Genomic DNA, 25,553 nt, shown 5'->3' on the forward strand with positions numbered 1-25,553 from the left:
CTTTCTTTCTTTCTTTCTTTCTTTCTTTCTTTCTTTCTTTCTTTCTTCTTCTTTTTTTTTTTTGACAATGTTTTTTTGTGTAGCCCTGGTTGTCCTGGAACTTGCTCTGGAGACCAAGCTGGCCTTGAACTTGGAGATCCTGCCTGCCTCTACCTCCTGAGTGCTAAGATTAAAGGTGAGCACCATCACCATCCAGCATGACAAAATAAAAAATAAAATAAAAGGAATCAAATAGACATTCTAGAGCAGAAAAAAAAAGTGACAGGAGTGAAGTTTGAACCAAGGAATTTTGACATTAGCAAAGTTAGCAGTACAGTTTTCACAGCTATTTCAAAAGAGGGGCAATGTACTGGTTGGTTTTGAGTGTCAACTTGACACAAGCTAGAGTCATCACAGAGAAAAAAAAAGCCTCAGTTGAGAAAATACTTCTATGAGACCCAGCTGTAGGGTACTTTCTCAATTAGTGATCGGTGTGGGAGGGCCCAGCCTATTGTGGGTGGTGCCATCACCGAGCTGATAGTCCTGGGTTCTATAAGAAGGCAGGTTGAGAAAGTTAAGGGAAGCAACTCAATAAGTCCCTTCAGAGTCTCTGCATCAGCTCCTGCCTCCAGGTGCTGCCCTGTTTGAGCTCCTGTCCTGACATCCTTTGGTGAACAGCAATGTGGAAGTGTAAGCTGAATAAACCCTTTCCTCCCCAACTTGTCTTTTGGTCATGGTGTTTCATCACAACAATAGAAACCCTACCTAAGACAGGGAAGACCATGCTTTTCTTAAATATTTCATTTAAGCTATTGGAGTCCAACCATTTAAGACCATCAGTCATTCACGGAAAACATTATATGATTATAAAACACAGCATGTATAGTTTGAATATGTATAGTTTGAAGACAGCATTCTACCTCACCAGAACATTTATCATTACTTTGAGAAATCTTGAGCCAATGATATTCAAATGAATTGCAGGAAAATACCAGCTTTTGTGACTGCCATGAATTTCATGTTTTATATTATTTTACTAGAAGGGCACACAGAATTCATTTATTTATTAATTGAACACTATCTGAGACATTTAAAATAATCTGCCTTGGAATATTCTCTTTCATTGTTTCTGCCTTAGTAATTCTTGGAGGTCAGATGATCACTGTCTGTCTGTTTTTAGAATGTTTTGCTACGTTGTTGGTTTTTAGCCAAGATATGTGACAGCGGTTTTAATTTTTTTTTCTTTTCCTTTGACTTCTGCATTTTTCTGGACTTCCCAATTGACACTCATAAGTAAAAACTACTTTATATGGCAAATATCTTCATGTAGAAAATACTTCAGAATTGCATTTTCAAAAATATTTCCCATTTATTCTGCTTCTAGGGGCAAGTGTACAGTTGGTAGCCCTGAAAGCCCTGTGCCTGAGTCCAGAATTGGATATAATTATTTTCCGGTATTTATCCTCATTAGCCGACCCCGCAAGTTGCCATGTTATCCATTTCAGTAAAGGACTTTGCTCTTCCAGTTTTGATGGCATTGTCCACAGTTCGGGCCTTTTGTAGACTGTCTCAGCCAGGCCTTCCTGTAGCCGTCTCTCGTGACTGATGGGTGTGCAGCTTTATGTGTGGTCATGTGGGGCTGATAGAGGACAGCGTCAAAGCATGGTTTATGCTCTGGAGCTCTGTATGGGGTCACCTGATTCCTGTGTAGTGATCTTTCCCTTGTTCCACTGTCTCTCTCTATCCCTTCATTTCTACAAATGAATGCCTGAGGTTTCTTCTCCCACTGAATTCCATTTCTGAGTTTCTTTTGCATGGTACCCAACAGCAATCTTCAACTTTTCCTGAAAGGAGACATGGAGTCTCTTATGCATCAGTTTATTTATGCTGTTTGTATTAAATTTCAATAACCATTCAGAAGATTCATTATTGTCCTTTTAAATGACCCGTCTTCTGGCCATGACAACCACACTATCCATTAGGTAATCATTTGTGATGCTTGTTGTTGTTTTATAAGACAAGTGACAAGTTCTCTCTCTATAGTCCTGGCTGTCCTGGAGCTTGTTATGTAGGTCAGGCTGGCCTCAAATGCACAGACAGCTACCTGCCTCTGCCTCCCAAATTCTGGGACTAAAGGCATGCACCTCCACGCTATGTAATTTAAAATAAATGTAGACAATATTAATTAAGTGCTTAGTATATTAACATACCTTGCATTAAAAAATTCAAAGTGAAGCTGTTAATTGAATTTATCAGATATAATTTTGAAAGCATTTGTATTGTTATCTCAAAATTGTCTGCAATGGGCAGCAGAGAGCAACATGAATGTAAGCTAGGCACATGGTTCATTTATTAAATAACCACACACAAAACAACAAAGACAACAACAAAACTCAATGAAATAATAAGTGTGTGGAATTAAAAGAGAAAAACAAATGACAGATGAATACTCAATGGAAGATGTATTGAGGATAAGATAGAGCGTTAGAAAGGGGAAGGAAAATGAAAGTCTAACTAATCAGGTAGCTAGTTACGAAATAAAGTTTCTTGGGTCTTACTCCATCATGTGTCACATGTGTATCTTTGGAAAGCTTTACCTATTTTTAATTTTTTTGGCTAAGAAGGAAAAAATGTAAAATATAAATAATAAAGGTATTATTCTGCATAGGGTTATGGAGGGAATTAGATAGGGTCATATTTGTGAAGTGTTTAGGAGTGTAGACCTTAATGAGTGTGACCATGAATGTGACCAGTGAGATCTATTGATTCTTGGCAACAAATAGAGCCTCACTAAAGTTTGTTTAGATATACAAAGGGTGCTACCATATGAACCACTGCACAGATTTCTTGTTTGATATTATTATGCACACTTTGTTTTCAAATATTTATGTCTAATATTTTTGTACAACTTGTAAAATTATATTAAAATATTAGCTCTTATGTGATATATAATATCTAATTTTATGAAGGTAGTTTTTATGTTCATGACATGGTGTAAGAAGAGGTGAAGGAGTTCAAGATATATAGCAGCATAATGCTAGAATGTAAAAATAGAAACATGTAATGTGTGGGCTGCACCCTTCTTTTCCAGGGACAGAGCACGCTGTGCAAACACTCCACCACTGAATGACATCCTGGGCCCTTTGAGACTGAGAAATACTCCTGAGCAGAAGAGACTTGCAGAAGAGAATAGCATTTGAAGACAGATATGTAATTTCTGAGTAAACTAAAGATACAAGCTTGTAGATGTCACAGCTTAAAGGGGCTCTAAGTTACTTGCTAAGCCTTTGGCTTTCGGCTACACAGCTTTGGTGTTTATCTGTGCTGTCCCATTCTGTTTTGTGTCTGTAAATCTGCATCACACCACTCTGGCTTTTGTTTTCTTTCCTCCTCAATTTCCCCGAGTCTTAATATAGATAATAGTGAAAGAGAGTTGGAGGGTTTGTGTTTCTGCTTGAGCAATTTCTTCATTTTGAGCCTTTAACATTCTTCTGCTCTGTTTTCTGGGATCAGGTCCCAAATAGTACATGCAGGAAGGAACTGGTGCCCTGAGATTTTTCAGAGAGAAGAGTTTATAAGATGCTCACATCCTTCTCTTACAATGATAATTCTCACTGTATGTCTTCAGTGGGTAATGAGAAACTCTTGGTGCCTTATTCACAAGCTTGCTCTCCCTAAGAATAGAAGGTGGGAGCTGGGAAAGTTGGGGTATAGGACTTGAGGGTAGAAGGATGATGCAAAGAATTAGAGAGAAAACAATAGACTCCTTCCAAACCTATTTTGTGAATTCTATGGTGTGGAAATTACCGAATCAACTCTTAAACAGCTGGTTAAAAGTTGGGGTTTGTTCTCAGATGAGCACACAAGGAGCGTGTCTGTGAAAGTCACTGCCTGAAATTTAAAAAAGAGGGGAGGGAGTACTGAGCCCAAAGAACTTATCCAGCAAGCATGAAATGATCTGCTCAGCTCAGCCGCCAAGTACCCGTGAGACTTCAGCAGGTCTCTTGAGCTTAGTTTTGATTTTATCATCAAGCAAGCATTAAAACAAATGACAAGTAACTCAAAATTTTTTGAGGCTCTGGATGTGGCTCAGTCTTTAGTGTGCTTGCCTAGAATGTAGGAAACCATGGGTTCAATCCTCCATACTACATAAACCAGGTGTAGCAACATGTCACAGTAGAAGCTTGGTGTTGGGGAGGTGAAGACAGGAGGATCAGGAGTTCCAGATTATTCTTGGACACAGAAAGTTTGAGTCCATCTCATCTCAAAAATAAACGATAAAGAGAATAAAAAATAAAGAAAAACAAACTTAACTTGTTCTATCCTCTCTCTCTCACTCTGTGTGTGTGTGTATGTGTGTGTGTGTGTGCTCGCACATGCGCGTGTGCTCATGTACATGCCATGGTGCATAAGTGAAGGCTGGTTCTGTTATCCCCTTTGCCTTTCTGTAGCTTCCAGGGATTGTAATCAGGTCCTCAGGCTTGTGTGGCAAACACCTTTACCTTCTAAGTAAGCCATTTTGCTCCCCTGATCATCAAGAATTTTTGATGACGTGAAAAAAAGCTCATGCCATTACAATATCAAATGGAAAAAAGAATAGAGACGTGGCTAAGAAAATTAGCCAGTGTCACTGACATTGCATGGCAGAGACTTAAGCCTAGTCCTGTTTGTCATCAGAGCTTATGGTGGTAACAGCTTCCTGTGATGGAAAAACAGTATTATAATTTAAATGACATTTCTTAGATTTTTTTCTCAGGTATCTGGTAAATCTTCAGACAGAAGAGAGGATTGCTGCTGCTCACTCACTACCCACATCTTCAAGCCGTTCTTGCTCTCAAGGATCTTATCTCATTGCCTGAATGAGATTGATACTCTGGGAAAGCTTGATTGGGGGAAGGGGTTAGTATATCTAGTTCAATGTTTGGCAAGAGGGAAGATGGAACTGCTAACTCTGAAAAAAAAAATGCATGCTGTTTTATCTTTTTTCCTGTTTGCAATGTTTTCTTCCCCTTCCTGGAGCATTTTGCCCTGGGGTAGGAAATTCTTACCGCAGAGGTTTTTTTTTTTTTTTTTTTTTCTTCTCAAATGTAATCTAAGTGCATATTTAACTAGTAACATTGCACAGAACTTTTCTGGAAAGTCAGACTCTCAGATGTGTGACAACTAAGTAGTGATTATCTGGGCTTACACTAACCTAACCCTTCGAAAGTCAGAGAGGACGGAAATTCAGTACTGAACCTCAACAGGTCCGTGACTGAAAGTTCACTGACCTGTCAAAATGCACTCTGTGAATGTAATTAAATTAGGGATTTTCAGATGGACAGTCAAGTGGGGCAAATTAATCACAAAGGACCTTATAAGAGGGAGGCAAAGGGTCACTATCAGGCAGTCGAGTATGACAATGGAGCAAAGGTTAGAATGTTGTACACAGGCCAGACAGCAGAAACATCTTCTGGCTGCTGGAAAAGGTTGTGTCTCCAGAAGACGTAAAAGCCCTGGCCTTGCCTTGACTTTAACCCGTTGCAACACCATTCAGGTTTGTGTTAAGCCATCAATTTTGAGATTGTTAGCGTAACAACAGAAGAGTGGCACATGTATGATGCTTCCAGCACAAGGTATGGACTTCCAGACTAGATAGTAATTTTACCAAAGTTATTTTCAAATAGACACATTTATTCTCTCTCTAAAGCCTGAGGAAGACTGCACACTTTTTTTTTTTTTTTTCAAATTGGGGACCTTTCCAGAAGTCAATTGCGGTTAGGAAATTTACAGGCATGATATCAATATCCCACCTGAGTTTTGAATGGAAGTCTAGGACACATCCATTCAAGATGGATATCTGTCTTGGGCACGTTCAGAGCCTTAGTGTACAGTTTATCTGCGGGCAGCAGGAGAGGAGAACCAATGAGGTGAAAGATAACTCCCTCAGTCTGCTTCCTCTGTCTTTGCTTCAGGGCTTTGCACAGGAAATCTATTGCTGTGTCAAGTCCCACAGAAGTTTCTTCTCTTCCAAGTTGCTAGCGGGACTAAACCACATCGTGTCGAAGGAGGAGACGGGAAGGAGAGGAGTGCTCTCCGCTGATGGGCTAAGGGACACGCTACCACTCAGAAGTCACGAAGGGCGGAGGAAACCTGGTCATGATCAGTGCTGCTCCCCTACCTGTGAGGAGGAAAAGTACCGAGTGAACGGCAGAAAACCCGAAAACAGCAATGTTCTACTTTCGGAGAACTTCTGACCTAGTGGTGCTCTTGATATGGGGAGTCTTTGTGGCTGGTGAGTCTGAATTTTCTTTGGGAGAATGGCTCGGAGGAGAGTCCTGTTCTGTGAAGCTTTTGAGCCTTGCCCTTTTCGCCGGTCAATGCAAGCCGGTTGCTGCTGTAGAGAGGGGGGTTCTTGCAGATGTGAGTTAGCTCACCACCCCTACTTTGTCTTGTGTATGTTGCTTTGTGTCCTAAAGTACACCCGATTCTATGATGTCCCCTGCTGCCACTTCCTCCCCTCCCCTTCCCTCCCCATTTAGGACAAGGTAGAATAAATTAAGCAGAAATTCATAGCAACCAAAGTGACATGGATTTTCACGGATTATCTGTATTTTCTCCTTCTTGCATTTTTTAAAAAATAACTATCATCTCTGGTATCCCATCTAGGCCTCCTTTGCCAACAGTGTAAGTTGGAATTCTTTTTTTTTTTTTTTGGATCACTCTGTGACTGCACAATTACACTGCATATCTGTGATGTAAGTCTGTATCTATCTTGAAGATGTGTGGGCTACAGGAGACACTTTCTGAATCAGAACGTGCACTCCTCAGTGTCTGCAGTTTTGCAGGAGTTGATAGAATTTGGGGCTACTGTGGGGGTGTCCTGGTTTCACTCTAGAATGTAGGTGGGAGTTGATCTGGGAGGGACTTCTCATGTTTCGCTTTTAGTTGATGGAGCAGCTGCAAAGGAACAACGCACTTAGTTCTAAATTTTATAGTTTGGCGATTTAAAGGAGAAATGGTGTTTTCCCCTTTCATCTGAATTCCTTTGAAATCTTTTTTGCTGTCTTTGAGAAAAAGACTATCTCATCATAAACCTACTGGTAAACCCCCATAAAATAACTATGGTCTCCTGTTGTACCTTTCTGCTGAGAATTTTCACATCTCTTTTCTCTTTGATGTACACAGTACAGCATGAAGGAAGGCATGGAAGACAGCTCCATTTTACAGACATGAACCCGATGCCCAGGGAGGGGAAATGGTTTGTCCACAGTTATAAAGGATTAGGGGCACACTTATTTATTTCCATAAGTGTCATAAACTATTTGAGTGGGTAGTTTACCCGTATTGCTTTTCACCAAAGAGAACCACCCATTTTAGCACTGCTGAAAATGCTAAGCGAATATTTGGTTATAATTTGAAGGGGGGGGGGGCGGAGGGAGGAACTGCGATCTACATCTTTCAGTAGCTGGGCTTCTCTAGAAAGCTCATGAAGTCCGTGCATGACCAGTGTGACAGGGAGAGCTGGGCAGGCAAGGACTGTTTGTGTCAGGTTGAGCTTTAACTTAATGGAGCAGACAGAAAAGCCACAAAACGGAACAGAGAAAGCTGAATTTTAAAGGCTGAAGGGTTAATTTTTAAAACTTCATCTGAACACAAGTTGGAGAGACTACGTTCACCGAATCTCTGAGACCCGTGTTCGCAGCATAAAATCAAGAGTTTAGAGTGCAAGTAAGTAAATTACTCTGTACACATGATTTAGTGTGACAAGTTCACCAAGAAATGATTTAGAACAGCTGAAAACCAGCAGGGCTGAGATTATGGCCTTGTTACCAGCAGGAGCAGGAGCAGGAGCAGGAGCAGAGTGGCAGGAGCAGCTCACTCTGTGGAGATCCAGGCACAGGAGAGAAAGCTAGGCTATCAGGGCAAATGATTGGATGCTTTTGCTTTGCCTATTTACTTTTAACCTCAAACCATATGGTATTTTCTATTAAAACACTCAGGGGAAACTTAAAAGGAATCTAAGCTGTCCATCTCTTGCATGGCAGCCTGTCCTTCACTTCCACACCCTGTGGCATTTCTTTCTACCTATTTTGTCCCATTGTCTTTGGAGTTTTTCTTGTGTTCAAATTATAGGTTCATGCCCTGACTGAAATCATTCCATATTTTATTGAAGTTACTGGTTTTGCCAATAAAAGTTAAAAAAAAAAAAAAAAGGAAAAGAAAAGAAAAGAAAAAAGAAAAAGTTGCCAATTCTCTGTTTTCTTCCTTTTTTTATAATTTTTACTCATTTTCCTTAACTTCCACTAGGGGGCAGGTACTAACAAGAGGAGACACAGTGAGACTTAATAGAGATTAAAAGCAATACCAGAAAAGCAAGGAATGGTCTTTATTAACTTCAGCCCTATCTTCCTTTTTTAAGTTGTGGTAACTGTAAATTTGCCTATTAGCCTAGCCCATGGGTGTGTTTTCCCCTGGACATTAATGCTCAAGATTCCAGTAAATAAAAATGCTAAGAGGTATGTGTGTGTGTGTGTGTGTGTGTGTGTGTGTGTGTGTGTGTGGCAGGCAAGAACACCAACTAAAAGTTTCAAGCAATCTAAATGAGGGAGATGAAAATAAAATGAGATCCTTAAGGAACATTCAAAAATCACAAAATGCTGAAGCAAGAAAATTCGAAGAATTGTAAAGCCATAGGGTGTTGATAGTGTTCCAGAAGAGTGGGCCTTCACTGACAGGATTGGTAGGTAGAGAAAGGCAGAGAAGGAAAGTGGAGGAGTTCTATGAGACAATGGGATTTAGTGTGCAGGAACAGTGTACCATATACTAAAAAACAAGGCTGCACACCTAGGGACTTTAAGAGACAGAGAATCTGAATATTGTCGATGGTGAGTGAGGTCATCTGTTAGCCAGTGAAGAGAAACAGTAATCGAAGGCAGTAGTTTTGGTAATGTGCCAGCGGTATCCTGTTGACTGGCGCTGGCACTTAGTAAAGGCTTCCTCCTGAGGCAGGAATCAGGAGCTTCTTCACAGGGGTTCCTACAAGAGAAAGTTCTGTGCTATCACATTGGAGGCTGAGAAGGACATGGTGGATGTATAGTCCTATCCAGACTGGGGAGGGTAAAAAAAATCCAGCGTTTATGATTCACGTGTGGAGTGGATATTCCCTCAAAGCCAGTGCAGAGGTGCGAAGGAGAGAGGCAGCACCAGAGTGCTTGCATTCAGGTCTGAGGAGCCATAACTATCTCCTCTCTGTCACAGAGAGAGGGTCTAAGAAGAAAGGAGAAAGGAGACAGTATCGCCTACAAACTATGTGATTAGCCTTAACTAGGAGGGAAGAAATGCTCTGAGATTGAGAAATGAGTTAAGGCAGACATTAGACAGAAGGTGGTTGGCCAGCTCAGAATGGGTAGAGCAAGATGGGCATAAATGAACATACTCACTGTAGGTAAACTTCTTCTCAGTAGGACCAGAGACATTTCAGCTGATGATGCTACCTAGAAAAACCATCCAGTGGTCACTTGGTTTTATACTGTTTTTGAAGAATTAATCTATGCAGTCATTAAGATGTTATCAGTGACAATGAGCTTTTTCGTCTTCTCTCTTGATGTCGCTGACTCCCATTTCCTAGCTTCTGACTGGGTCTAGGGAGCCAGACAGTGGGTGTCACATAGCTTTGGATTGAGTGATGATAACCCTTCCTAAGAAGTAATCACCATCTGTCACTTTAAGAAATGATAAATATCACAGATACATGTAATTTTTGTGAGAGTTGGTTATAATCTACTCATTTCAGTCTCCGCCAAGAACTGACATCATTCCATTCATGCATCAACACTAAGCAAAGAATTTCGAGGTTTTCATATGTAGAATTTAGATGCCTTGCATGTCTGAAAACCTAGGCTCCGTTCTGAGAATACAATCTCATTTGTGTTTAAGGAAAGTGCCACAGAGAAGTTCCAGCTCTGAGGTTCAACTGGCAGTTCTTCTATTTAGAAACAAGTAATTCTCTTTAAGCATCTCTGCTGCTTTGAACTGCCGATGCTGTGGCAGGTTTTCCTGGAGTTTAGTGTACAGATGTCCTTGCATCTCAATCATCACTCTCGTTGGGCACAGCAAGGAGCTGAGCTAGGTGGGTTGTTTAGAGACTCTGCATTGATCAGAACACTGGTGCATATTCAGATATTCTGTGTGCTACTCTGAGAAAGGCTTGACTTTGAGCATAGAAAGCAAAGAGTCTTTTGAAGTTCCTGAAAACTGAAGACTGTTTACTGGCAATGCTCTCAGTCATAAGAGCAAAGGCTGTCCTTAACGGGGGTTCTGAGTGGAACATTCTAGATATGTACCATAGTTGCCGCATCTTATATTCTTCACTTTTTCCTGAAATTCCAAGTTTCTGTCTGCTCGTATTCCCCAAATCAATTTTATATCTTTAATTTTTATTTTACTCTTTGCTGTTAAGAAGTTCACTTTTCTTTTATATGAAAATAATGAAATAACTATTTTGTGTCTGACACCTCTAATTTCATTATCCAAGCATATTTTTGCTGGTGATGTGTAGAATTACGGGTTGAGACTGATTCTCCCCTCTTTAGCACCTAGAGAACTCTAATGAAAGTCAGCCTGCCAGTCATATTGATTCTCCGAATTTAATCTCCTATCTTTGAAGGTTGATTTCAACATTTTGTCCTTACTGCTGGGTTTTTGCCACATTTAATCTGTCTGTGGTATTTTCATCTATAAGGGATTGCTTAACCTCTTCGGATACTATTTCCTCATTTGTGAAACAAATAGGTATGACAGTATTAAGAGATATAAGCTTTTCAGACAGGAAGGACTTAAGACACTTCCATGTTAAATTTTTCCATTTTTGTGTGTGGACCAATGAAGATGAGCCATGTTCAAGGAACTACTGACAGTGTCACCTCACCTTTCCGTAGTTGAGTTGGCTTGGAGCAGCTCTCTAGAAAGGCAAGAGCTGTGGGGAGAGAAAGAGAGACCCCCAGGTTTTATATGTGACGCACTGAAAATGACAGTGACACTCAATGGCAGCTATTGAGATTCTTGTTTAGGAAAAATAAGTCACAGCTAAAATGAGGCTCGATCATTTGGTCAACCAGCAAGTAAGGGAGTGTTCTGCTATGTGTCAGTGACCGTGCTTTATACTGGGGGATACTTGATGGAAGATGTGGAGGGGCTGGAGATGCAGCTCAGCAGCAGAACAATGGTTTGCCATGTGCAGCCTTTAAACTAAGCTCCAGCACTTCAAAGAGACAGCTAGCTATATATCCTACTCTCTTAGAGCTTAGAATCTGGTAGGAAGCTAGATATTCTACAAATTCTTGAAAATAAGTAACATAAAATATGTAGGGAAAATACAGGATGGCATAAAATGTAGTCGGTGAGTCTGATTGCAAACGCTCTTATCTGAGGGTCAGGAAGGCTTCCCCAAGGAAGGGATAGATGCGGTGAAGATGGCAGAGCCCTACTGGAAGCACTGTGAGATGAGCTTTCCAGGCTGGTGGAACAGTCTGTGTGATACGCAGAGAGGTAGGCCTGGAGTGAGGGAATCAACAGTGTGGAAGACGGGAAGATGAGTAATGGGAGAAGATACGGAGAAAGAAGAGCAACAGAAGACCTATGGATGGGGGTGCAAGCCTGAAATCTCTGCATTTAGGTAGGTGAGGCAGACGGTACGGCCCGCCGAGGCTACATAGTCAGATCCTGTCTCAAAAAAGCAAGCAAACAAAATGTTTTTTTTTTTTTTTTCTTTTTAAATAAAGGTGGCTGGGTGGTGGTGGCACATGCCTCTAATCCCAGCAGAGGCAGAGGCAATCGGATCTTTGAGTTCAAGGCCAGCCAGGTCTACAGAGTGAGTTCCAGGAAAGCCAGGGCTACACAGAGAAACCTGTCCCAAAACAAAACAAAACAAAACAAAACAAAAACCAACTAACCAACCAACCTAACTAACTAACTAACTAACTAACTAACTAACCAACTAACTAACAAACAACTAACATACAGGAGCAGCTGACGCTTGGGAGGACACCTAGACCAAGCTGCCCGAGGAGAAATAGGCAGGGAAGGAGACAAAGGAAATGTGTAGGTGTGTGCTAGAGGCGAAGAAAGGGGCTTCAGAAGGAGAAAGTGACCATGTGTATTGTTAACTTAGAGAGCAAAGAGAGATGCTCCAGAGCTTAGTGAACATGTTTAGGAGTAGCACCATACTGGCAGTCCATGTCATAGCCAGCTATGTATGTATTCAAAGTGGTTGACACGAGAGAAGTTTTTAAAGGTGGAAAGAGAAGGATTACACAGGATGTCTTCAAACTGTCATCACTGGCTACAAGGATTCATGGCATGAGTCGGGTCTGTCCATATCTGCCTGTAGTTGTTGGGTAATTGTCTTTTGTTTTCTGTGTAATGCAGCAGTGGCCTTTATGCAAGGTTTCACAGAGCCACGACAGCACGGCATTCTTGCCCATCATAACCTTCTGATTTTATTTATTTTATTAGATTAAAAAATAAGCCTTAATAAAAATAATCCCATTTTAATTCTAACCCAGCCAATCAACCCAGGTGCACAATAAAATAATAAAAACCCAGCCAAACAACACAGGTGCACAGATCCTGCCAAGAAAACATAATTTGGCTGTACAGATGCGGGCGACCTTCAAGATTGCAGTTTGAGTAGAAGGTGGGGGAACAGTCAGATTGCTGAAACTGCTGAGGAAGTGAGTGGGAGGAAAAGTGATGCTGAGAGCCGTGGCCACTCATTCTAGAAGTTAGGCAGCAAAGAAAGGGGAAAGGACTGTGGCAAAAAGGGAAAAGCAGAATCTCCCTCCCCACCGCCCTGTCAACAGCGGTAAACTTGGGAGTCTGTTAAGGACACTGTCTGAGACAATGTGGTGACCCAGGAAAAATATCTTTCAGGTCTGTGTGTGTCCATGCAGTTTTAAAGTATTCAGGAGCTTACTTTTCTTTTGATATATATTTTTAAACTTTACCATGAAATGCATCTGTCTGTCCAACTTATTTATTGCACATTATAGGGACACTTACTTCTGTGATCCTTTCTAAGGTGTCAACAAAAAGGTTGAAGCAGTAAATACTGGTAGATTCCAAATGATTAAGTCCAGCTATCTTTATTCCCTAAGTAAACCTTCATTGATTCCATTTTAGCTGTTGCCTAGCGGCTATTGTAATCCAGTACTTTTAAGATGTGTCACCCTGAAATGAGTGGCAGCGGCTCACGACTTTAATCCCAGCACTTGGGATGCAGAGATAGGCGGATCTCTGAGTTCAGGGCCACCCTGCTCTACAGAGTGAGTTCCAGGACAGCCAGGGCTACACAGGTAAATCCCGTCTCAAACAAACAAACAAACAAACAAACAACCCAAAACAAACCCCAAAACAACAACAACAACAAGTTGTGCCACATGGAGACACCTATGGAGCCTAACTGCCAGGGACCCTCAGGCTTTCAAAGGTCCAGGCATCTGGGTTTCCATGAACCTTTGTAGTTGATTACGGACAAAGCCAGGGCTGAGCGTAATGCTCTCGGTTTTGCTTAGTTTCTTTGCTCTCTGGGTTGTACCTGTGGTTCCACAGTCAGAGGACAATAGCTCATTTCTGCTGGACTCATCTTATGGTGTGGACTTCAACCTCTCAGTGGTAGAGCATCTGAGACCTTGCTTCATTCGTCCTAGCATTCCTAGAGCCCTGCCAGCTACTGGACACCAAGCTACTTAACTGTCACTTGCCTTGACTGCCTTATACCTCATGCATCTGTCATCATGCCCTCTTAGCTCTTTTCAAAAGGAAACCACTTTGCTTTTTGCCTCGTACGCCCTCAGGACATCTAGAATCCTGCTCTCGCAGTTAGCTTTCTTCATCATTTAACTTCTAGCTCTTTCCACCTACAAGCACACTTTGTCTTCCCCGTTCTTAGACACGTCCTCAATCCTCGAGCACCAGGTATTGCTCTGTCTTTTTCCCAAGTTTCACATGAACAGGAAACAAAGCCAAGGTCTCACGGCTTTCACCTTATCTAGGGCAGAATCCTTATCTAAGCCTCCATTTTGTTGACTCAATCTTCTCTGCTCTCTAGGTCCGTCTCAGGCTAGTTTCCGCTCTTACATCTCTACTAAGATGGCTTCGGTACAGATCTTAAGAGACATCTCTGAAGTTTTTGTTGTCAAATCATAACGTTCTTACTTTAAAAATTTCCCCCATTTAACTTGCTCTAGATCCTTCTTATCAGGAACTCGTATTTCTTCTGGACTCCATCACATCATGCTTGGTTTCTGCTTTGCTGCACTGCTTCTGTCAAGTTCATAGCCACGAACAGAGCCCTAGGTACACACACATTTTAAAGGTCTGGGTTTGACCTTTTCTCTAATCTCCGAACCACAGACAGGCGCTTGACAGTTTGTAGGCTTGAGCTAGCTTGCAGTCGCTCTTGCCAGTTCGTATCATGTTTTTAAAACTTTAAATTAGCTGCCAGTTAGTAGTTAATCCAAGAGATTTTGCCATAACGCCATAATCTAGTGTCTAGAGTTGCTATGAGGATTAGGTCCAAAAACATAACTGAAGCTTTTAGCACAGCTTGTATTCGTAAACATTTAAAAATGATTATTTTATAGTTTTCAAAGAATTTTCAAATACAAATTTTGTTTTTGGCCATTTTAAGTTTCTTGAGAAATAAGAACAATACTGGATTCATCATTTTTATTACATGTCTTCACACATGTGAATCTGTTTATCTATTCAGTATATTATGTATATCCACTGACCATTCTCCCTTAAGGTCATCTCTACACACATCTATATAGAATGAGTCTTATGTCAGGGAACTAGTTTCTCTCCACTAACTAGCTTTCATTATTTGACAGTAAGAGGTTTTTTTTTTAATTAAAAATTTTTATTTTTGCCACAGTAAGATGGTTTTTATTAGCAGTTGGCACAAGTAGCTGACACAAATGACTACTTTGCTGTAGAAACTGGAATACGATTTATTATTCACCACAATTATTGTTTGCCTTCTAAATTTTATCTTTCCATTGAGCTTGTTTGTTTGAATTCCTGTGTCTTAAGATTTGTTTTTGTAATCATTTTTTCGTGTCTTCATTTTGTAAGCCATCTGGGTGTTTTATTTGATCTCTGTGTTCTATCTGATCAGTAGAATTGTTCCAACATGTTGTTAAATCTTTTGTCAAGATATTCATGTCTTTTATCCAATTTCCTTTCATCCAGCTTTTCCATTTTTTTTCCAAATTCCTTGTATGATTTCTGTATATTTTCTGAGGAAACTTTGCGTTTGTTCATTATTAACGTTGTGAATAATTTCTACAATTGTGCTTGGCAATCTTTTAATGCTTTTTTTTTCCATAGAAAGGATTTAAGTTTTAGAGTCAAATATTTCAGTATTTTTATTTATAGTTTCAGCTTTCTATGGGGGTTACTAAAATTTCTGCTTAAAGTCAACTATCTCATTTTATCTGGAACTTTCTTCCTGGCTTCAGTACTTAAACTCCCATATCCCAAGAAGCCTTGCAGCTCTACCAACATAGTGTCTTATCCATTGTCAACTCTGTTTGAGAAACAAACAAACAAACAAACAAACAAGCAAACAAACAAACAACCCCTCCCCCCAAAAAAACCAAATTACCCATTTTTTTCTTTCAGGGCTTAAAAAATTATGTTAAAATACTTCTCTTCTTTTGTGTGAGGAGTGAGATAGGAACCTGGTTTCATTTTTCTCACATAGCTAGCTATTCCTCTTAAATACATTTACTAATAATGTAACTAACTTACCTGTAGGAATTTAGTGCCACTAATAATGTCAGATACTCAGTTCTCACATGTGTAATTAAGCAACCGATGTTCTCAGAAACCCGTGTAAGATTACAGGGATAACAACTGAAAAGTTATGTTCATTGATTTTCTGACTCAGATTTTGATGTTCTTTCTCCTCTGTCTTCACTATAACTTTGGGCTTCTATCCAAAATTTTGTTACATAGCACCTAGCTAAGTGTTGTCTGCTACTAAGTATCTTTAATAAGAAAAGTCTTTAATAAGGTTTTTAAGATAAGTCTTTAATAAGAAAAGTTTTATAAAGTCTAAGAATAGGAGACAAATTGCCAGATCAATTGTGCCAATTGGGCTAAAAATATTAGAAATAAAACAGACTAATTTGTGCTCTTTAATTTATTTGCAGTTATTTTAATCTTACTCCATGTTAGCATACACTATGCTGTATAATGTATGATGTGCATAAACATTAAGGGATAGTTATACTAGTGTGAGTCTTTTCCCAAGTGTATCTCCCTCACCCCCCAACTTCTGCTCTAACAGCAGCAACTCTCTTCTGAGATAGTCATTCCCTTTGCAGAACAGTTGTTTCCCTAATTGTTTATTCATCATCACATATATGTACTACTCTGAATAATAATAATAATAATAATAATAATAATAATAATAATAATAAAATTTGCTTTTTTGTGTTGTTCCCTAACAGGAATATTGATTATTCTGTATTCTGTTTTATGATTGCTTTCGATTGCTCAGTGCCAATGAACCATCTCCGTTTACATGACACTCTTCTTTTTTTTCCTTCTGGATTTAGCACTGAGATTTCTGCATCCCAGGAAACCCCTTAGGCCTAGCAAAGTAAGATCCTATTCATCACATATGCTGTTACAGACTTGAAAAACAACTTACATCCCCTCTTTTTTTCTTTTTCTATTTTTGTTCTTCATGTTTAAACCTCTGATTTATTTTATTCATGTGAGGGGTGAGAGTAATCCATGTTTGTTTGTATGTATGTAGTTTATGTGCATGTGTATATGCATGTATACATGTGTGTATGTGTGTGTTGGATCTTCAGGCTGCCTTTCACATACTGCCACCACTCTGCACATCATACTGTGAACACTAGTTCATCAGCATAGAGTACAGTGAGACCATTCAGATGATGGTAATCTTAAGCCCGAGAGCCTTTGAAAAGTTGATAATTTAATACCACAGTCCATGAGCTTTCATCTCTCTCCATTTATTACTCAAAGATATCTTGGAAGAAGGATACTTTTCTAACCTACAGCTACAGCATGTAGCTTTTAAAATGTAAAAAAAACTTTCCCTAAGTCACAGTTAACGTTGCCACATAAACCGTGACTTGAGCCAGGAGTTCTCTGCACCACAGTGACCTTATTATTCTTGTGGGTAGCAAAAGTCACCCTGAGGCAGAGCTTAGTAAAGGTCTTAGTATTTCTGGATGTTTTATGATGAAGATGTGAATTATAAAGTTGTATTCATTTAAAGTAAAACCTTGAGCTCGGTGTACTGGCAAACATCTCAGGAGGTACTCAGGAGGCAGAGGCAAGTGGATCTCTGTGAGTTTGAGGCTAGCCTGGTCTATGTAGCAAGCTACAGGCCAGCCAGGATGAGACAGATAGGCTGTGTCTCAAAATAAATGAATAAATAAAATAAAATTAAACCTTGAATCTTCAGGAGAAGATTATAACACGATTATAACAGATTTACCACCTCAGGTTGTAATGTAGTTTTATGTTCTACCTATTTCTCTTTTGTAAAAGAAATAAACAACACTCCATTTTCCAGCGGGGAAAACAATACATCATAATTCATCTAATTATATAAAACATTCAAGGAAAAAGAAAGAAACGAAACTCCCATCTCTTGCATTCTCTAGACATTAGACACGGCTTCCTGCTGCACCTGCTCAGATCTGAGTGTATTAGAATAGCTTTGAAGAGTTGCTAAGGGTCAAAAGAAAACAGTGATGAAGTTTGAAATTCAAGACTGACAAACACAGAAATACTGTTACTTAGTTTTTCGTAAATATTTCCACCAATTCCAATGCGTATTTTTTTGTGTGTATGTTCAACAACAGATGAAGAAGACAGGTTCTGAAGTTTATGATAAGCTTATTTTTTCTCACAGTGATAGTTATAGATTCACAGCTTCAGTTTTTAAAAAAACCTACAGTTTGGGGCCAGTTTAAAAGTTTTTAATATGAATTTTGTTTATTGGATCTTTAACGACACATTTGCATTCCCCCAAAAGACCCGCTAATGAGTAAAAAGGAAGAAAATCCTAGCCTTTTGTGCATTAGGGATGTGCATTTTTATGCATTAGGAATGTTAGGTGATTATTAACAGCCGCACTAGCCGATTAACCACGGCAGACTCCATGCTTGTTTTGAGCTAATAATGGCTCCTAAACCAGGGGCTGTTAATGTCGATATTTCAGTAACGCCTCCCTTTAGTTTTTTTTTTTTCCCTTCCTTTTGGAGTGTGCACTCAAAAATGTAGCATTTTGCAACAGATGAAATTTGTTGAGTCTCACAAGGAAGTCATGTGCTGTTTCTGAGGGCCTTTTTCTGTTTCCGAGGAAGCCTCTCTTGAGAGGCTTTGCACAGTCATGCCTTGGCAGTGTGTCCTGTGTGGGTGGTATTTGCTTGCTCAGGCATATGACAAAGATGATTTGGGGAAGGAAACTTGTGCTGCTGTTCAGAGTTACTAAGAGGTTTCGCTAACAGTAAGATCAGAAAGCATCCTCCTATGACGATTTTAACTTAGGCGGAAAACTTATCTTCCCTCTGTATTTTTTTTTTTTCCTTTTTTCCCCCACCTCTGTATTTAAGCACTACTTTCAGTCAGCACCTAGGTCTTTGTTTTGTGGGTATTTATAGCAAATGTGGGGATGGTATATGCGCTAAAATTTGGTGTTTCTTTTTTTAAGAACAATGTTTTATATTTAAATTAGCATACAGAACATCAAGTTTCCAGATGGGCTTTTTTTTTTTTTTTAAACAGATTCCATTTTGGTTTAGTAACCCCTTGCTCCCCACTTACTTGCCTTCACCAGTATTTCCTCCTCTACTTTATTCTATTGTCTTTCCTACCCCCTTTCTTAAAGCCTTGCCCTGTCCCCACCCCCAGTCTGATTGGCTCCTTTCTATTTCCCTGTTTTTTACATTTAACAGTTAGAGGCTAGGAACCATGTATGAGAGAGGTCAGGTGGCATTTGTTTTTCTGAGCCTGGGTTACCTTCCTGAATTTAGTTTCTAGTTCCATCCATTTTCCTGTCAATTCCATTTTTCCATATAGCTAAACCAAGTTTCATGTGTATGTATGCTACATTTCAGATATCTATTCATCCAGGCTGACTCCATTTCCTTGTTATGGTAAAGGGAGTAGCAAAACCACAGAGTCCTTTTGGTAAATATTCAGGAATAATGTAGCTGGCTCATATGGTAGATCCATTCTTCCATCTTGTTTAGCTTCCTTAGGTGTACAGATTTTAGTATGTTTATCCGATAGTATAGGTCTAATATCCACTTATAAGGGAGTATAACCCATGTGTGTCTTTCTGCTTCTGGGATACCTCACTTAGGATGATCTTTTCTAGGCCCCACCATTTGCTTGCAAATTTCATGATTTCCTTGTGTAAATGTACCACAATTTCTGTATCCATTCCTCAGCTGAGGGACATCTATGTTGTTTCCAGGTTCTGGCTAATATGAATAAAGCTGCTACGAACATGGTTGAGCAAATGTCCTTGTTGTATACTTGAGCATCTTTTGGATTTATGCCTAGGAGCGGTATAGCTGGATCTTGAGGAAGCAATATTCCTAATTGTCTGAGAAAGTGCCAGATTGATTTTCAAAGTGGTTGTAGAAGTTTACATTCTCACCAGCAATGGAGGAGGGTTCCCCTTTCTCCACATCCTCTCTAGCATGTATTGACACTTGAGTTTTTGATCTTAGCCATTCTGATGGGTGCAAGGTAAAACCTCAGGGTTGTTTTGATTTGCATCTCCCTGATGACTAAAGAGGTTGAACATTTCTTGAAGCATTTCTCTGCCATTTGACCTAAAGAAGCTAAGCAAGAAGGAGGACCCTGGGTAAAATGATCAATCCTCACTCAAAAAGGCTGGATGGGCATCAGAAGAGGGAGAAAACAGGGAACAGGACAGGAGCCTACCACAGTGGGATTCTGAAAGACTCTACCCAGCAGGGTATCAAAGCTGGTATCAAAGCTATGATGCTGATGCTCATAGCCAAACATTGGGAAGAGTGCAGGGAATATTATGAAAGAAATATTATGAAAGATAGTAAGACCTGGAGGGGACAGGAGCTCCACAAGGAGAGCAACAGAACCAAAAAATCTGGGCCCAGGGGTCTTTTCTGAGACTGATACTCGTATGCATGAAGATAACCTAGAACCCCTGCTCAGATGTAGCCCATGGCAGCTCAGTCTCCAAGTGCGTTCCCTAGTAAGGGGAACAGGGACTGTCTCTACATGAACTGAGTGGCTGGCTCTTTGATCACCTCCTCCTGATGGGGGAGCAGCCTTACCAGGCCACAGAGGAAGATAATGCAGCCACTCCTGATGAGACCTGATAGGCTAGGGTCAGAGAGAAGGGGAGAAGGACCTTCCCTATCAGTGAATTTGGGGAGGGGCATGGGAAGAGATGAGGGAGGGAGAGTGGGATTGAGGGAGGATGAAGGAGAGGGCTACAGCTGGGATACAAAGTGAATAAACTGTAATTAATAAAAAACATAATTTTAAAAAAGAAGCTTCCATGTTGATTTCCATAGTGGCTACCCTAGATTTTTACTCCCCCCTTTTTTTTGCTTTTCTTGTATTATGATTATTATTTACAACTTATTGATTTTGTATCCCAGTTGTATCCCCCTCCCTCATCTCCTCCTGGTCCCATTTTCCTTCCCTCTTCCTCCCTTACCTCTCTTATCTCTCCCTTATCTCTTCCCTAGTCCACTGATACCAGAAGTGCTCCTTCCCTCTTGTCTGACCCTAGCTATCAGGTCCCTTCTGGATTGCCTGAATCCTCTTCCTCTGTGGACTGGACTGTCAGCCTACCAGGGAGAAGTGATCAAGGATCAGGCAATCCAGTTCCTGTCAGAGATTGTCTCTTCTCCCCTTACTATGGAACCCACATGGTGAGTGAGCTATCTATGCGCTACATCTGAGCAGGGGGTCTAGGTCCTCTCTATGCATGGCCTTTGGTTGATGCATCAGTCTCTACAGTTTCCCCTGGGCCCCGCTTTTTTTTTTTTTTTTTTTTTGGCTTTGTTCTCCTTGTGGAGCTCCTGTCCCCTGTAGGTCCTTTTATATCCCCCTTCTTCCATAAAACTCCCTAAACTTGCTCTGTAGACCAGGCTAGCCTCAAACTCACAGAGATCCACCTGTCTCTGCCTCCTGGGATTAAAAGTGTGTGCCACCACTGCCTGATAAGCATTCTTTATCAATAATCAAAACAAGACAATGCTTGATGCTCAGAGAGTGTTTGGGCTCTCAAATTGCTTTATGTGCAGTTAATGCTTATAGAGTATTTTGCATGGCCATACCAGCCTGCACATGCCTGATGTTGTCTGATCTTGTAAGGTTAGCAGGGCTATCCTGGTTAAGACTTAGATGGGACATTTTTCATGTTTATGTTCATCAAATTTTTTTGAGAATTGTCAGTTCATTGCAACTCATTTGTTAATTGGGTCATTTGATATATTTTTTAAATATTCTGTGTTTTATTCCTCTATTAGATATATAGTTAGCAAAGAGGTTTCTCCCATTTTTGTAGGTTATCTTTTTACTCAGTTGTTTCATTTGCTTTAAATAAACTTCTTAATTTAATGAAATATTTTTGTCAGTTGTTGGCTTTATTTCCTGAGTGACTAAAGTTTTGTTTATTGTTGTATCTTGATGTTTCTTCTACTCTTTCCTCTAACAGTGTCAGAGTTTCAGGTCTCATATTTATGTCTTTGATCTCTTTGGAGTTGATTCCCGTATGAGGTGAAAAATACGAACCTATTTTCATTCAGCTACCTGTGGACATCCAATCTTCACAGCACTATTTGTTGACAAGGCTGTCTTCCTCCCATGCATATTTTTAGCATCTTTGCTAAAAGGCAGATGACTATTTTGGCAACTGTTGGTTCATCTCCACAGAATGATGATCAGGTTCTATAGCTAAAGGCAACACCCAGGTAACTCATGAAACATGGAGAGGTTGAGTTGGTGCCTACCTAGAACCTTCGCCCCACATTGACTATTGTCCATGGTACTGGAAGGTACTTCCCATGCTACCACAGAAAAAAGGTAACACTTCTAAGTGGGATGTGTTCATCAAATTCCTCCTCTCAAGGCTCAGGGAACTCTGTGGAAGAGGAGGCAGAAAAATCCCAAGAATGAGTTGAGATGGAAGAGATCCAAGGAAATAAGGCCTTCTGTACACAAAATGTCTGACACACATGAACTCACAGGGCCTGCATAGGTCTAAGCCAGATGGGGTCCCAAGAAGTGGACAGAGCCCTAACCCTAACTCAGAAGCTATCTCCAATTCATAACTGCTCACAAAGTGGAAAATTATCTTTCTTTAACAGTCTCACTGAATATATAAACTATAATTTAGGGCAAGCACCCTGCCTTGTAGTAGATGACCAACACAAAATGGATTCAATGGTGTTTTTGGGTGGTTCTTTCTCTCTCTCTCTCTCTCTCTCTCTCTCTCTCTCTCTGTGTGTGTGTGTTTTAATGTTTTGTCTGGCTATTTTTTCTCTTACAGGTCTTTTGGTTATATATTATGGTTTCCGGGTTTTGTGCTTTCATGGGATTTCTGTGTGTGAGACTGTGTGTGTCTCTGTCTATATGTGTTCCTTCTGCTTTTTCTTTGGATCATTTTTTCTGTTTATTTTGTCCTATTATTCTTTGTTTTTATTTTATTATTATTATTATTATTATTATTATTATTATTATTTTAGATAACTGCTGTTTGTTTTCTAACTAGAGAGAGAGCAAAAAAGGGTGTGGATTTGGGTAGGTGGGGAGAATCAAGGAGGAGTTGGGGAAGGGAAACCAGAATTAGAATCTATTTTATGAGAGAATCCATTTTCAATTAAAATCAGGTGGCTGTAGCATTGTGTTTTATAATACATCCTCTATTCTGAAGAAAGTAAAGAAAAAATAAAAATTTTCTCCTTATTCTCTTCCTTCTTTTCCTCCTCTTCCTTCTTCTTCTTCTTCTTCTTTTTTCAGTTCCTCCCCTTTCCAAACCCTTTCCAGGACACTGTAATCTGATTTCTACTTTCAAGTGTTTGGGGTTTATTTTGCTTTCATGTGCAATAACACATGTTACTTATCTTGCTGTACCTGCTTATTTTGCTTAAAAGCACGTGTTCTAGCCCCACCATTTCCAGCTAATGACAGTTTTGTTGTTGTATCCTTTTATGTTTTAAAAATATTTTATTTATTTATTTTATGTATGAGTGCTATATTTGCATGTATGCCTGCATGGCGAAAGAGGGCATCAAATTTCAGTATAGATGATTGCGAGCCACCATGTGGTTGCTGGGAATTGTACTCAGGAGTTCTGGAAGAGCCTCCCTGTCTTTGCAACCATTCCTGACTTGGGACTATTATAATTGTGAACAATTCTACAGAACTCAAGGAAGGAATACAAATAGGTTCCACGAACTATATCTACTTCATTTTGTTGCTCAGTCACAAGGTAGAAAACCAGAAAGGAAGAGAGAAGATGAATTCTTTGTGATTTTGCTTCTGCACTGTTTCTTCATCTGTGGCAAGTGTTCATTACTGGACCAAATGGCTTTAGGGGATGACATCTGGAGAAAGGAGTTTAATCAAGTTAGCTCATGTGGTATGCCTACAGTAGACCTGGCAAGGGGGTAGAAGAAGGCAGAGGTACTCTAAGAGCTATTTGGCAAAATAAGGTCACTCAAAAATGGGAAATAGTTGATTAATATCTTATAACTGTAATTTTCAAGATGTCGGCATATCAGCAATGATAAAACTTCAAATTACTGTCTTACAATCATTTAAGTATTTAAACACTCTTATTTAAATGTTTTTCTAGAGTCACATTGTGCGGCTATGAATCAAACAACAAAGAACAGTTCATTACCTACAGAAGGTAATATTCTTCCTTATCTTGTGGCCAGCACTGTGGGAATGGAGCATTGATCTTGTTTACATACAGAAATTAATTCCTTGTCTGCTGGACAGATTTAGGATGAGGAGGAGAATCTGGTGGTGTGAGTGTTACGTGGTGAGGGCCTATGAACACTTGCCTCTAAACCTCTGCCATCTTAGAGTGATGGAAGACTGTGGGGTTAGCGCCCTCCCAGGCCTGTGCTGAAGCATTTCTTTCTTCATCTGGTTAGATAATCTTCATTTGGATGTGACTTGTGAGGACTTAAGTACTCCAAGAGACAAGTGACATTGAAATAGGAGAGTTGAGATAGTTGATGCAATGTTTATCGTAAGCAAGGCTTGTTCACAGCGATTTCTGCTCCTGTTAAAATGGTGGAATTACTGACTTTTGTCACAGGTGATTGTAATAGATAATTTTGTTGCATAATCACCACTGAGCAAACTTGTACCCACCATGGACTCTTTAAGTCAGTATACTGGCAATGTGAGGTTTTATGGTACAAGATGTGTGTAACCTACAGGCCTTGAATTTGTACATTAGGAGATGAATAATGTACTTCATTATGATAGATTAAACATACAGAAACAAAAAAATGTGAGAAAAATGTAATATTTCTGGAACACGTTCATCAGCCAAGCAATGTTCTAGTGTAATTCAACATAAGCTGCTGTATATAGACTTAACACACAAGGTTTCTTTTTCTCATTCTCTTTGTGTGTGTCCAGCTAACACTACAGTGTCTGTACAGATGGGTAAGAAGGTTCTGCTGAGCTGCCCTCCTGTTCCACTGACAAAGGCAGTAGTAATAACATGGGTGATAACCCCCAGAGGCGGACCTGTCTGCATAATAGCCTACAAAGCAGACACAAAGGAGACCAGGGAAAACAACTGTACCGACAGGAGAATCACCTGGGCCTCCACACCTGACCTGAGTCCTGAGCTGCAGATCACCGCAGTGGCCCTCGAGCATGCTGGATATTACTCATGTGAGATAGCAGTAGCTGATGGGTATTTCCAACAAGGCCATGACCTCCAAGTGCTAGGTAAGTCACACTGTCACATAGTGTCGTATTTTAGGTCACCAGATTTTAGATAGAAACAAATATCTTTGTAATTTGTGAAACAAACTTAATATTTTTCCCCCTTCTATCTCTACAGTCCCCCCTGAAGTAACCCTATTTCTCGGCAAAAATAGAACCGCAGTGTGCGAGGCAAGTGCAGGCAAGCCGGCTGCGCAGATCTTCTGGACTCCAGATGGGGATTGTGCCACTAAGAGTGAACCACACAGCAATGGCACGGTGACTGTCAGGAGCGCATGCCACTGGGAGCAGAACAATGTGTCTGCTGTGGTCTGCTCTGTCTCCCATTCGACTGGCAACCGGACTCTGTCCATAGAACTGAAGAGAGGTGGTAAGCACAGCTTTAAATTTTTTGCCTGTATTTATTTATTTGTTTGTCTGTGTGTGTGTGTGTGTGTGTGTGTGTGTGTGTGTGTATGTATGTATGTATGTAGAATTATTTGCTGGCTTTATCTATCTATCTATCTATCTATCTATCTATCTATCTATCTATCTATCTATCTATCTATCTATCTATC

At 40.1% G+C, this 25,553-nt stretch overlaps 1 protein-coding gene across 1 annotated transcript in view; it reads left to right on the plus strand.

Moving 5' to 3' along the window:
* The first annotated feature begins 6,016 nt into the window (after positions 1-6,016).
* Cd200r1 (CD200 receptor 1) overlaps positions 6,017-25,553 on the plus strand; it is a 24,198-nt gene continuing 4,661 nt past the window's right edge. The window contains exons 1-4 of the mRNA XM_055625126.1: positions 6,017-6,253; positions 23,879-23,935; positions 24,682-24,999; positions 25,115-25,366. Of these exons, the coding sequence (XP_055481101.1) occupies positions 6,190-6,253; positions 23,879-23,935; positions 24,682-24,999; positions 25,115-25,366 (691 nt within the window). The 5' untranslated portion in view covers positions 6,017-6,189. The remainder of the gene's footprint in view (positions 6,254-23,878; positions 23,936-24,681; positions 25,000-25,114; positions 25,367-25,553) is intronic.

The sequence above is a fragment of the Psammomys obesus genome, unplaced genomic scaffold (assembly GCF_907164565.1).
Source record: "Psammomys obesus unplaced genomic scaffold, mPsaObe1.curated_primary_1811, whole genome shotgun sequence".
Lineage (NCBI taxonomy): Eukaryota > Metazoa > Chordata > Mammalia > Rodentia > Muridae > Psammomys > Psammomys obesus.